The sequence below is a fragment of the Caretta caretta genome, chromosome 1 (assembly GCF_965140235.1).
Source record: "Caretta caretta isolate rCarCar2 chromosome 1, rCarCar1.hap1, whole genome shotgun sequence".
Classification (NCBI taxonomy): domain Eukaryota; kingdom Metazoa; phylum Chordata; order Testudines; family Cheloniidae; genus Caretta; species Caretta caretta.
This window is the reverse complement of record NC_134206.1, coordinates 222,811,580-222,825,416: the sequence shown is the minus strand read 5'-3', so window position 1 is coordinate 222,825,416 and position 13,837 is coordinate 222,811,580. Positions and strand designations below refer to the sequence as shown.

Sequence of the window (13,837 nt, the reverse complement as noted above, 5' to 3'; positions counted from 1 at the left end):
TTTTTTAAAAATTTTAAATAATACATGTCACAGGCTCCTGCATATCCTGGTTTCAGATTGGACTGTAATAAACATGGGAAAGGCTGATCTTCCAGTATTTCCAGCCCATCCAAAGCCAGGAAGTGCTGGGGACCAGAGGGGGAATGCTGATCTCATGATGTTCTTAGTCCAGTTTTCAGAGCAAAGGGGTGTGGAGAAGCATCTGATCTTTTGGAGTCTCAGTGGAACTGAACCTCCAAACTTTGCGTTTCATCCATCACTAAAGTGCATGTGTGCATACAATGTAGGGGCAGATGCTGGCTACTCTTGAGTATGAAGATGGGAGGAGAATGCGGACAGCCTTCCCCTTTGCATAGGGAGCAGTCTACATCCAGGTGCTTGCACTCCCTTAGTGCAATAACATGGGGAGTGGTAGCACGGCTGGACATGCTAATCGTGTCCCTCCGCACCCAACCCCTTCTGCATTGCTTGATAATTTGAGGCCATCCTTGAGTTGGGATGTGGAATGCAAGCTATGTTCTTTTAAAGGCTACAGCAGTTGCTGCTACTGCAGGTTTCTGCCTGCCTGTGTCTCTTTCTTATAACACGGCAGTGGGGAGTGAGGCCACAGGAAAGCCCACCCTTTATAGTGGATTTGTCTCATACGTGCAAAAAGTGAACAGCGATTTTGAGACTCATTATTCAGAAAGATAAAAGTCTTTCATGAAATCTGTACTCCTTTTTGCTGTCACTACTGCACATACCTCCATAAACTGGAGAAGAGATATATAAAGGAAAACTATTTGAAAAATAATGGGATAGGCCCAAAACCATAGGCTGGGAGTGTATTATCTCCCTCTGATGGTCTCATTTTCAAACCAAAGGGTAATAGTTTGCTTTTTAATTGGAAAGTCCCACTATCCAGCTCTCATTTTTTTAAAATACATTTTCCAAATGTATCTTGGACCTAAATATGTTCCTATTCAGCTACTGACTCTCACAGGTGCAGGTGATTCTCTGAAGCAGGGTCAGAGATCCAGTGGTGGCACTGGCAGCCATTTTAAAGAAACGTAAATGAAAATATAATTACACGTGCCCCACTTTTAACCCTCAGTAACACAGAAAGTCATCAGAGTTGTGGCTCCAAAAGTTGGTTTGTACATCTAATGACATTCAGGTGTTATAAGATAATGATGCCCCAAGAGCAGCATCAGTTGGTTGTGTGGAAAAACTTTAAAAGCTGTTTAATATTCCTGAACTTAAATGATGTCAAATGATAGGAAAATTAGTATTTCTGCAGACTTCTATTATATGTATAACACAGGAACATAGTTCATAACTTCTTATTATAGAGAAACTGAATATAAGTCTGACTATTTTTAGATGTGTGTGTAAATATTGTTTGTGCCTAAACTGGAGCATGTGTTCTCTCTTAGGGTAAAATCGGAAAAATTGACAATACCTGTTGTGAAACATGTAAGTAATTATGCTACAAATGTCTTTCTTTTACAACCTCTCAAAATGTAGTCTACTACATAAGAAGCCATGTTTTACATTTATGATATGGGTACAGTAAAAGAGAGCTAATTCAAAAAATCCAAACAAATGTCAACACTGATTCACATATTTCTGTGACTAAAATCACCAAGTTTGTCTCACTGTGACTTGTGTGGTCATATTATTCATGATTGTTTAGACAACAGCAGGGTATGCCTAGAAAACATTGGCAAATCTCCAAAATTTCACACATTTTAGCGTGAATAATCAGTCATTCCAAAATGTATTATGAATGTTTATTATTCATCATTCATTATTTTCCTGTTGAAACAATTTCAGTAATTTAACCACAGAGCAGGAACAGCTCCACACAAACTGGGTGACCAATCAGTCAACCCGATATTGAATATATAAAGCAAATGTTTTGTGAGCACTCAGTAGGCTTAAAATTATTTAGTAAAACAATCCAGTGAAAACTGAAAACTGAATAATAAATATGGAAGTCATGATCTGTTCATGAATAATTTAATAACCAGAAAATGAGATAAATTCAGAACAAGTGTGTATTCGTAATGCCTAGTTTGGGTCTCAAAATAAAGTTTTGGCCAATCCTTCAAACCCTTAGTCATGTGATCCTTACATAAATAATGCCATTCATTTCAGTTGGGCTATTCCAGAGGTTAGGGTTTATTTGCACGAATAAGAGTTGCAGTATTGTGCTATTATCCCCAAACTAACCTTTGAATATTCCTATGAAGTGAGCTGTAGCTCATGAAAGCTCATGCTCAAATAAATTGGTTAGTCTCTAAGGTGCCACAAGTACTCCTTTTCTTTTAGCCTATGAACATAAGGGCTTTAAATTTGAAACTTTGCAAATAAATTGGTGAATAATTTGAAGTTATTTTAGCTCTTAACAAAAAGACTTCTTTTTAAGGTCAAAATGTCAGCACTTCGTGTGCCCTCTGTTCTCTCTCTTTTATTTGTTCTGGGCATGTGCTAATAAATAAAAGATGGCAAGCACAGCAGACCATCACTGCACAACCATGGTAATTGCTGTAACAATACACCACTTTGGGGAAGTTAACTCTGAGCATTTGCTTCCATGGCCAGTCTACATATCAGTGAGTTCCGGGTTTAAGAAATAAAAGTCAGGAAGCTATTGGGATAATAGACTATCGCTGAATGGTTCACACAGGTAATTTAGTTAAGAGGGCTTTTATCTACCAGGCTTCAGGCAAGGAATTAATATTGAAAATTGTCTATTAAGCCTTACACATTTCCACATTATACTTAAAAGATTGAGGGAGACTTGTCAGTGGGAAAGGGTTGGGTGTGTGTCAATTTTTATGAATGTGTCAAGATGCTAATTAGATTTTAGAGCTGAAATCTAACAAACTAGATACGTGTTATAGCCAATATAGAATGGAATCCAATAGGATAAGACCTTTCTATTGATTCCAGGGAGCTAGCTTACTAATTTTAACACTGGGTTCTTTTCAGGACACTTGAACACTTTATTAATTCACCCGGCACCAGATTAGTAAACAATCAGCAATTCACCATTCAAGTGTAGACACAGCCAAATTGTGCAAACAATTATTACAGACTAGAGTTGAGGCTCCACAGTTATACCACGGAACAATGCGAATCACCAAGATTTCTCATTACATTTACTGATGACCATAGAGGTTAAGGCCAGAAAGGACCACCTGATTATCTAGTCTGAGCCTGTGTATCAAAGGCCACCGACAGCATCCTGCACCCATACACTAAACCCAACAACCGAAATGAGACCAAAGTATTACAGCCCACAGGAGACTAGACTATTATGTGCCACAGACAGAGAACAGGAGAGGCTCAATTCTTTAGTGCCTAACACATTTAGCACACTTCCAAGGATACACTTGTCTTTCAGGCACGTTTAAGAGTGTGGTCCCTGCTGTTTGAATGGATTGGACCAAAAGGGACACGTTTAGAATGTCAAAAGCAATTGCTTAAAATTGTTGTTTTAAACCTCTCTTAGGCCAATGTGCTTGGGCTTACAATGGAGAGCATGCATTAGTTAAAATAAAAAACAGGGTTACTTGGTGTCTCGCTAGAGAGTGTAGACATAATCAAAATAACCTGCTGTTATTTATATTAAAAACAGAAAGGGAAATACAATTTTTTAAATGAAATCTCATCACTTTGTCTTATCCTTTTAAACCTGGGATGTGAGGAGAGTCTTTTCCATGACACTGGTCCTGGCATTCGTCACACTGGGGGATTCAAATTTGGGGTGAAGACAAACTGATGGGGCAAAACAGATTATCTATGATATTTGATTTACAAGGCAAACAGATGTATAGTTTATAGTTGGGGGTGAAAAGATGGTTTGGATTTCTTGGGGTAACAGGCAGTTTGCCTTATTGACCTTCGAGCTCACAGCACGTTATTTCTAGTTTGCTTAAATTGCATCTTCCCCACTCATCTCTTGACCCACTCACAAAGTGAAGTAGGAAAATTTTCATTAGAAAATAGGATGTTAATCTTGCCTGGTAACTTTTTGGAGTTCTTTTTAGCTAGCTTGGGAGGAAGAAAGAAGTTTTGTCCATATCCAAATTATGAGAGATTCTTGCTTAGGCGATTAACAATGCTCTCATTAGCCATTTTAGTTTCTATTCTTGGGGAGTGGAACTCCCAACTGTAGCTTATCTGTGTGTTCTTAGACAAAGTGTCTCACACAATATGAACCATTTTCTTATTGTCTTCACTTCCTAGGTGGAAACTATTTTGGAATAAACCGAGGTGGATAGCTTTTCTAATTTTTGAGGGCCAGGAGGAATTAATGGTTATTAATCATTCAAGGCATATCTGTTCTCTATATCTCTTACAGACTTTAATTAACAAAGTGGGAAAATATTCTGCACACTGTAAGGAAAATACAAAGAAAAATCCAAGTTCCAAACCATGCTGATGTCCCTACATATGTTTTACAGATGTCAAAAAAATGAATTCACCTCTGTTGGTATAGGGGTTGAAAATTACACCCTTCTGTGCCAGCAGGGGCTACTTTACCCAAGGGAGGGTTCACACCCAGGGAGAGCAGGTGGCATTTGCTCTCAGGCTATCTCTGCCATTAGGTGCTACCAGGTGAGAATGATTTTAAATTCTGACTCTGGTTCCTAAGGAGCATCACCTGTAGAGGGGAAGTACTAAATCAGCTTTGGCCATGCCATCCTCCAACCTGTGCCATGCACTGTTACATTGGCACTGACTAGCTCTGGAGAAAAGCTTGTAGGTGTCTTTCTCCACTGCAGTCTTCTTCCTGGCATATTCTCCGCTCCCATGGGCCCTCCACAGGCTGGCATATACAGAGTCCCTCGTGATAGAGAAGAGATGGGAATTGGTTATAATGAATATAAAGGGGCTTGTTGATTGAGGCCACTTTACACAGACTGACCCTATGGTTCTCCCTGACTCTGTAGCTCCCAGGCTCACTAAGGACAACCTAGGGTGACCAGATGTCCCGATTTTAAAGGGACAGTCCAGATTTTTGGGTCTTTTTCTTTTATAGGCTCCTATTACCCCCCACCCCCATCCCGATTTTTCACATTTGCTGTCTGGTCACCCTAGGACAACCTGTCCTGTCTAGTGTCACCACCGGGTGCTGGCCTGGACAAAGAAGTCATGGAAAGCATTGCTGACTCCCTTCAGGGAAGAGTGCTTTTCCCACTCGGACATGAACCCTCCAGCCAATTAAACATTGGTATTAGAATAATAGCATTGTAGAAATATAGGGCTTGAGAAATCATCAAGTCCAGCCCCCTGTTTAGAGACAGGTAAACCTAGACCATCCCTGACAGGTGTTTGTCCAACCTGTTCCACAACTTCCCTTGGAAAGCCTATTTCAGAGCTTAACTCTCCTTATAGTTAGAAAGTTTTTCCTAATATCTAACCTAAGTCTCCCTTGCTGCAGATTAAGCCCATTACTTCTTGTCCAACCTTCAGCGGACATGGAGAACCATTGATCATAATCCTCTTTATAACAGCCCTTAACATATTTGAGGCCACTTTATACAGACTGATATGATTGGAAGGGATTCCCTTCTAGTGGTAAGTGGAAGGAAGGACAGTGACTCTGACATGAGATCTCATTGATGGGGTGGGTTAAAGTGAAAAAAAGAATAAAAAAGGAACTGGCCTGAACTTTCTGTTTAGGATGCAGGAGGTCACTTTTCTTATTCTCCCCAAAGACACTAATGACTCCAACTTAATAAGTGCCATCCCAGTTGTCAGTCATTATACAGTAAGTCCTAATATTTCAACGGAACTACAATTATATATTTAAGAGCAGTCTGTATGCAAGATAATAGAAAAATCACAAACAATCAGCTTGAGATTTTAAAAACCAACTAAAGGCGTTAGCCACATTGCTCTAATGGAAATTAATTGTGTGGTTAAATGTTCTAGTTGGCTTGGAACATCTGAGCCTGTAAATTTACAGTCAAGATCAGAGAGAAGAAAAGCCATCCTTAGCATTTATAGTAAATGCACTGTATGAATACTAACCCTTCAGTCTTGACAATATATTTACCTTAAACATCATTTACACCAATGGTTCTCAAACTTTTATACTGATGATCCCTTTTGCATAGAAAGCCTCTGAGTGCAACCCCTCCTTATAAATTAAAAACACTTTTTTATATAGTTAACACCATTATAAATGCTGGAGGCAAAGCGGTGTTTGGGGTAGAGGCTGACAGCTTGCGACCCCCCATGTAAGAACCTTGTGACCCCCTGAGGGGTCCCGACCCCCAGTTTGAGAACCCCTGATTTACACACATTCCCTCACTCCCTCTCTAACACACCTAATTTCAAAAGGAGCTCTATCTCTGGTGATCAGATCTCCTTCACACTACTCAGGCTACTAGCTTTGAGTCAAATGGTAATCTTCCTCTAGTGCACAATTTTCCTTCTTTATCCCATCGCTTTAATTAAATGTCTGTCATGGCCTAACGATTCATCAAAGCCCCCAATGTATAATAAAGTAATATGTAGCCTGTTACCTATACCCCAGATAATAGAATAATCAATTTCTTGTGGCTGTAAAGGTTGATATACAGGTTGCATAACCTTTCCAGGTCATTCAGCCTACTCAATATAAAAAAAATAACTGTTAAAAAAATAGATTCTGTTCAGTTAAAGGTGCAAATCAAGGTGTTGACTCTGGTCTATATATTGGCCGGGGCACTGGCTGTCTGTGAAGCCATCCTCCCTCTCTGTGGTGTACCAAGGCAACTGAGGTCAGCTTGCGTGAATGGTTCCTTGTCTTCAGCACGAGGGAGTTGGTAGCAGAATATTTTCAGGGCTGGGTGCCTTCCACTCTTGTACTTGCTCCCCAACTGCTTCAATAGAGCCTGTTATTATGGGCCTCAGGAAATAGTGCTGGGTTTATCATTTTTCTTAGGCTTTTGCCTGCAGGAGTGAGATGATAGGAAGTGGTGGTGGCCTGGGATATGGTGGTTTGTAGGGAGAGGATGGTCCTTTTCTTTCCACCCCTGAAAGAAGCATAGTTGTGTCTCTGCTATTCATCTCCCCCCCCCTCTGATCTTGACACTGTCCATTTCATTAAATTATGTACATGTGACCTGACCTCTCTGAAGGGGGTGTGACTTATGAAATCCAAAATAAATTAACCAATTTGATGTGATTGGCCAATACATCTCTCAGCTGGGAGCAAAGAAACATTGAAGATATGGCGACAGTCTGATGACAGTTATTTTGAAATGGGATGTGTGTCAACTATTGTGACTGTCTGAGTCTGCACTCTGCTTGGACACGTTTTATCAAGCAAAGGGATTAAAGCGCTGAAAGTGAGCTAGCATTTCCAGCCTTGCAGCCAGCAAACACTTTTCACTCTTGTGGAGCTTTTTTCAGATCACTTGTGAAGCGCTAGAAAGGCAGAAAAGCAATAAGGCTGGAAATGTTATCTTGAAAAAGAGATGGGAAGCTGCTCCTTTAGCTGATGAGAGGACACTTAAGTCAAAGGGACTTGGTCAATTTCTTTGGTCAGTTTGCAGCTGACCAGCTGATTGCAATGTTCTGTCCCAATGAATGGTTGTGGAGAGGGACAGTACAGAAAGTAAAATATATATTCTAATCGATAAAGAATCAACCTGAGTGCTGAATAGTAGGCTTCTCCCGGTCGTGGAAGATTCACTTGCTAGCTAGAGTTAAAGTAAGAGTTCATCTTGACATGCAGGAATGGTGCTGTATTAACGCTGCAAATGAAGAACTGCTTCCTGTGTGTAGAAAGGCCACTTAGAGGCGAATTACCTCCTTTGCAAATCATTAGCTAGCATGGGAAAATGAATAAAGTGGTTGGGCCAAATTATCTTATCATATGTATAAAATCTAGATCTGTACAGGGCTGGTGGGAGGGAAAAGAGAACTGCTATCCAGTAATGACCACAGCCTATGGGCTGCAGTAGCCCAGCTTCATGGAACCAATCAACAGCACTCTGGCTCCTCCCTAAGTCTAACAGCATCCCACTGACAAACACACTCTGCAGGTCTAGTGCTGTATTGCCTTTTATGTGGATTCTTCGTGAGGTGGAGAGGGGGGACAGTCAGCATTTATCCTCTAGTGTCGAGCACCAAACGGCAGTTGCTCAGGGTGGAATCCTGTCCCCATTAAAATCAATGGCAAAACTTCCATTGACTGAAGTCAGGCTTTTACCCTCCAAGTCCAGCAATGGGAATGGAGAATTTAACCCCATTATTTTCATGCCACAAAATTGAACATACATCTCAGAGTAAATTTCCATAGGAAATAACCCTGTCAGTCCATTTTGAAAGCTGGTGCTGATAAGGGGAAGTTTCAATCCAAAAGTCATTTCTGATGTTCATTTCTTGACACCCCTTGGAACTGCACCTTCTTATGCCAGTGATGCTAAACATAGCACAGTGTTTATTTCAGTGAAAGAATGTGATCCCTTTCTGCAGTATATTCCCTGACTCTTGAACTTGGGGGCCAATCAAGACTGACAACTAATGACTTATCCAGTTGTGAGTTAATGGGAAAGGGGTGTGCTTTGCTGGTTGTAACTTATTATGGGCCGGTCTAGACTTAAAACGGTGCAGTGGCGTAACTGCACATCTTTTATTTGTTAACAGTAATCCATCAAGAATCCTATTTGGGAAAAAAATAACAAGACATAGATTTATAATAAATATTATTCAATGGAACAAGGGCCAGGCGAGGTGCTATCCTGGGGCTTTAACATATTGCTGGTCATTCAGCAAGGCATTCTTTTACTGTTGTTGTTTCTGATTGGTTTATGCAGGAACTCAGCGGTATTCTATGGAATTTTAAGGCTGCAGTACGGTATATTCACAGTACCCTGTGTTAATTACCACATGGAAACATATCTACTTCTTTTACGAGGGGTCTTGCTAATAATGGCATATGGCCAATGGCAAGTTTTGTGTGTACTAAACAGAGAATGGTGCCAGAATGTTTTTTTTTAAAAAGTCTTCAACCGTTGGCAGATTCCCCTTCTTTCTTGACTTGGTAGGTATAGAAGCAGAATGCAGACAAGTAAGTTCCAGGCTGACGTATCTGAATATCAATGGCTGTGAGGCTGTAGATGGAGTGCTTATTTTCCAGTGTGAGGTAAGAAAAATCTATTTCCATTTTGTCAGTACAGAACTGTGGCAAAACACGACACACTTTCAAAGGGAGTGGTTTGCTACATTTTTGCATAGTAGGAAATCACAGTGCTATTTCCCTCCTCTTGCTAGGTAAAGGTATGACTCTTTCATGTATTCAGCCCTCGCTGCTCAAAGCCAAGGTAAATGGCCTTTGCACAGGGTATCTCAACAAGGTTTGTTGAAGGGAATTAATTTGCTTCTCTATTCCACCCAAGGGCAAGTCACTGGCTCTTCACTAGTTTCCATTCCACTCAACAGAATGGAACATTGACTTCTGTCTCTGCACCAGTTATGCAGGAGTTTCAGCTGTGTACATTTGATTCCATTTAGTCTAACCTGATTTTCCCCCTGTTTGGGGCTGATAAGAAAACCCACTTCAGAATACACAGAAGCTCCATTCCTGTTGCTTCTAGTTCCTGGAGAGACATGTGGGTATTAAATTGCCCTGCTGGGATCTTCTGCACTTAAATGAATTTCACCCTTAATTTTAAGGGGCCCAGTTTTCAAATCTGTGACCCTAAGGTTAGGCACATAAATCCCCCTCTAGACTCCTAAGTCAACACATCAATTCCTAAATAAGTATTTAGGTGTCTAACATGTAAGCACCCAGGTTTAAAAACTGAGCTCTGTAGGATTTGATGTGACTTCAGTATTTGAGCCCACACACTGTGCTCTTCTGTTCCACATATCCCATCAATTTCCATAATTTGAACAAAAGTGTAATGCCACGGGATTCTCCTCCCCATCACTCCGCTCATGTAATACAGCAGATACAATCTGAAACAGGAGCAGAACATTCCTTCCAGATGTCCCCTTCTATCTTTGATAGATGGCACTGGGAAACAAATGAGAAGCTCGGTTCCCAGGCTGGCTGCAACAGAATAACTTCCCATTCTGTTTTTATTATGCCTGAATTTTTCCTTTAAACCCCACTGGGATTAGGGAGGGTAATTTCTTTTATCACCTTCTCATAGGGATAATTTCTTTGACTGCTGTAGTTGCCAAACGAAGCATCTTTCTCCTTTCTGTGACCAGCTGGAAAGGGGTGGAGTTGGGTGCAGTGACTCGGGACCAGGTGCCCCAGAGTCTTCAAGGTTCTCAAACCGTAAAACCCTTAAGGGAAGAGGACATTTCAACAGTTCAGAAATGCTGTCCAATACTTGCTTAACTCCGAAATAAGAAAACTGCTGCATTATCATCTCTGTCCACTAAGTCAGTGGCTATTTGGGTCTTGTGGCTATGAAAGATCCAGGGCAGATTTCCTAGTGTGAAGATTTTAATTCAGAAAACTGGCCATATTTTATTTTGGGTAAACACGTGGGCCCAGAAAAAGGGACTTAAGCATTGTGATGCTCAGTGTCACAAAAGCTAACTTTTAGGTGCCTAGAAAAATCACAGGAACAACACTGATCCACAAAGCCTGAGTTAGGTGCCTCGGCTCCTATACAATACATGGGGAGAGATAGGCACCTTAGAACGTGATCCACAAAGCCTGCAAACTAGGTGGGGAGCTGCCCAAGCTAGCCCATGGGAGACACCGATGACAAGGGTGTATGCTAAGCTCCATCCCTCTCTTGGAGATTAGTGCCTAAGTCTGGGCTGCAGGGAGGCACCTGTTTCTGTTTATGATTCACAAGCCAGGGAAGATAGGCATTCTGCCAACTAAGTCATGTGCAGGTGTGCTCAGAGGCTGCCTATCAGATCAATTGGAATTGGGTAATGCATTTATGAGCTCCGCTCCTAAAACCTCTTGTTATTGGTAGAGCAGAATCACTGTTGCTTTTCATCTCAGAAATGCTAGCAAGTGATCCTTACAAACCTGTACATTAAGACCTATACAATGGTTTAGAAAAGTACAAGCTACAATGTAAATTGTAATTGTGCCTGTAGCCCTTCCTGAGGGAAACCTACCATTGATTTGATTGCACATAAGGACTTAGGAAAACTAAAGTGAAGACTACAGAGTTTGGGCTGTTTATGATTAATTTGGTTTGTTTTTACATATTGTAAATAATAGAGAAACAGAACATGGATAGCTGCTAATGTACAAAATATTGGTATGATACAACATGATCTGTATACATTAGGGAAACAGGCAGAAGAATAAAATGTAACAAGGATAAGCACGAATGGCTGCACAAGTATTTGTTAGAAATCAAAGAGGCATATTCAGTTTGTGGGTTTTTTCATTATGTTTGTGATAAATGCAATTGAGTTGTGTAGAAACAGTATTGTACAGATGGAATCAAAGAAATATTTTTTCCTCTTTATGCAGCACTGGTAAAACTGAAGACTGTGTAGAGGTGGTTGGAGAATTTTTTTCCAGAAAATTGTGATGAAAATAGAAAATAAAAAATAATTTATAAAAATTTTCATTGGCTAATTTTGACTTTATAAAAAAAACCCAGAAACATTTTCATTTTTTTGACAAAAAGTCAAAATTCAACAACAGAAAACCAAAATCGTTTGGCCAAAAATGGCTGAAAACCAATCCTTGATTTTCCACCCAGAAACCAAGAGCTTTTGTGGAAAAATCTGACACTTTCCTTAAAAATTTTCATTTACTCAAACAAATTTAAAACAGCTGCAATACTGTGTACAGTCTGAGTTGCTGTAATAGAAAACAGATATAGAGAAACTGCAAAAATGTGGAAAAGGAACTAACGCATTTGGAGAGAATGGTGTGAGGGAAGCAATGAAGGTGATTAGGGTGCAGGGCAACAGGAGTTATGGATGTTCTAGAAATAAATGAATCAGAAGTAAGATGCCTCTGGCCTGTCTTGTACTTTGAAGTCCACAATCCCCTGTTAGATCAGGCTTAACACAATTCTTTTCAAATTTTAAAGACTGTTGTAATAATGCTGCCCAAAGCCCCACTACTATTGTTTCCTATTGTTATCTGGGACTGTCAAACTTACCACAATATTGTAAACATTCTAAGATATTTTAGTGAATGAGCTTGTTTGTGTGACATTAACTGTTGCTCAGGATTACCTTACGCGTGTAAACACGTCAAGGGAGATGGGAAATAATATTTTGGCATTTGGCTGAAAACATGAAGCATGAGACCAACAACCAATGAAGACTAATCAGATGAATCCATTCCAAAGTCCTGGCAAAAACTTCCATTAGCTTCCTTGGGGCTGCTTGGATAAAACGGAGAGCAGATTTTGGACCTTTATCAGAAATCTGTGGAGTAAAATATCATTTGGCAAGATTCAAACTTTGTATCTGTTTCACTTTCAGGGCAAATGCAGAAGCAAAACTAAGTACTCTATTGAAATGAATAGACTTGAAGATGAGTGCACCTGTTGTTCAGCTACTCAGACAGTTCCGGTGAACGTCCCCCTGCGCTGTGCCAATGGCACAGTGGTGCAGCATGAAGTACCATCCGCAGTGGAGTGCGAATGTTTCTCTCGTCAATGTACATAGTAAACCTTTCCAGAAGCTGCTTCATTTAACCTTTATTTTTAATGGCCAAGGAATTTACCATGCAAATCTCACTTTCTTTATTTAGACTGTTTTCTTCCAAATGATTCTGTCCATTGCACTCATTGTATCAACATACCAAACAATAGAAGTAAAGCTTATTTAAGAGCATTTTTTGACTGTTTTACTTGGGCTACTGTGACCTGTACTGTGTCCGTTCTTTCAAGGGATGTCACTCATTTAAGATCAAAGTTACCTCTGTTCTACATAAATTTGGTTTCCCCTCATTTTTATCACTGAATATTATTTACCTCAAAAGAAAGAAAATGAACATGAAAATATGAACCAGAGGTTACGGCAGGAGTTATTTACACCGAAGGAATGAATCCCATGGTATTTCAAGTTTCCTGACCAAATAATTTATTTGTTTCCCTCATATTGGGTCTTTGCCACACATTGTGTCTCACTTTTAGGCCTCAGCAGCTTGAAAGGTATGATGGGATACCTTAGAGAGAAAGATGATAATGTTCTCAGCAAACTGAAACATAGCTGACTATGACTCAGTCAGCCAAGTATCACTTTGCAATGTGTCTACAAATGAATGCTAAAGAGACTCCTTAGTGCTGGTGGAAGGTGCTGATTGACATCCTTGAAGTTCTCTATTTATTCATAGGCAGTGCAAGCATCCATTATTCCAGAGATAGACTGATTCTGGTGATGGGATCCTCTGCTCCAGTTCCAAATCAATTCACATTGATCCTCTAGATCTGTCTTTGCCTCCCCGCAAATCCATCACTGGTGTTTCCTATCCAAAAGATAACTACAAAGCATTACCCCATAGTAGTCCTGGTTTCCCTAATCAAAAAAGCCCCCAACTTCCTTGTGAGTCAACCATCATACATTTTTTGTCAAGTCTGCTTGTCTCAAGATCTATTCCCTGAATGGCAAAGCTTTCCTTGTCCTGTTCTGTGTTCACTAATATACATACTGGTTAGCATATAAATATGTACCATGCTAATAATATGTATTATCCACATCACATCTATCTATTATATATTAGATAGATAGATATGGTGTAGGCCAATTACGGTGTAGTTAATGTATGCCTATATATATTGTGATACAACGTGGCCAGGGAGCAGAGGTAGAATGGTCTTATTGGGTGCTGGGAAGTGGGTGGGCGTAAACACTAAGCTAATTAAGGTGTGGTTCCCTGTAGACTAGGGGAGATTACTAC

General features: G+C 40.2%; 1 protein-coding gene across 1 annotated transcript in view; it reads left to right on the top strand.

Annotated features, from left to right (window-relative positions):
* VWF (von Willebrand factor) overlaps positions 1-12,771 on the top strand; it is a 234,618-nt gene extending 221,847 nt beyond the window's left edge. The window contains exons 50-52 of the mRNA XM_048823921.2: positions 1,416-1,455; positions 9,036-9,133; positions 12,418-12,771. Of these exons, the coding sequence (XP_048679878.2) occupies positions 1,416-1,455; positions 9,036-9,133; positions 12,418-12,603 (324 nt within the window). The 3' untranslated portion in view covers positions 12,604-12,771. The remainder of the gene's footprint in view (positions 1-1,415; positions 1,456-9,035; positions 9,134-12,417) is intronic.
* The last annotated feature ends 1,066 nt before the right edge of the window (positions 12,772-13,837 follow it).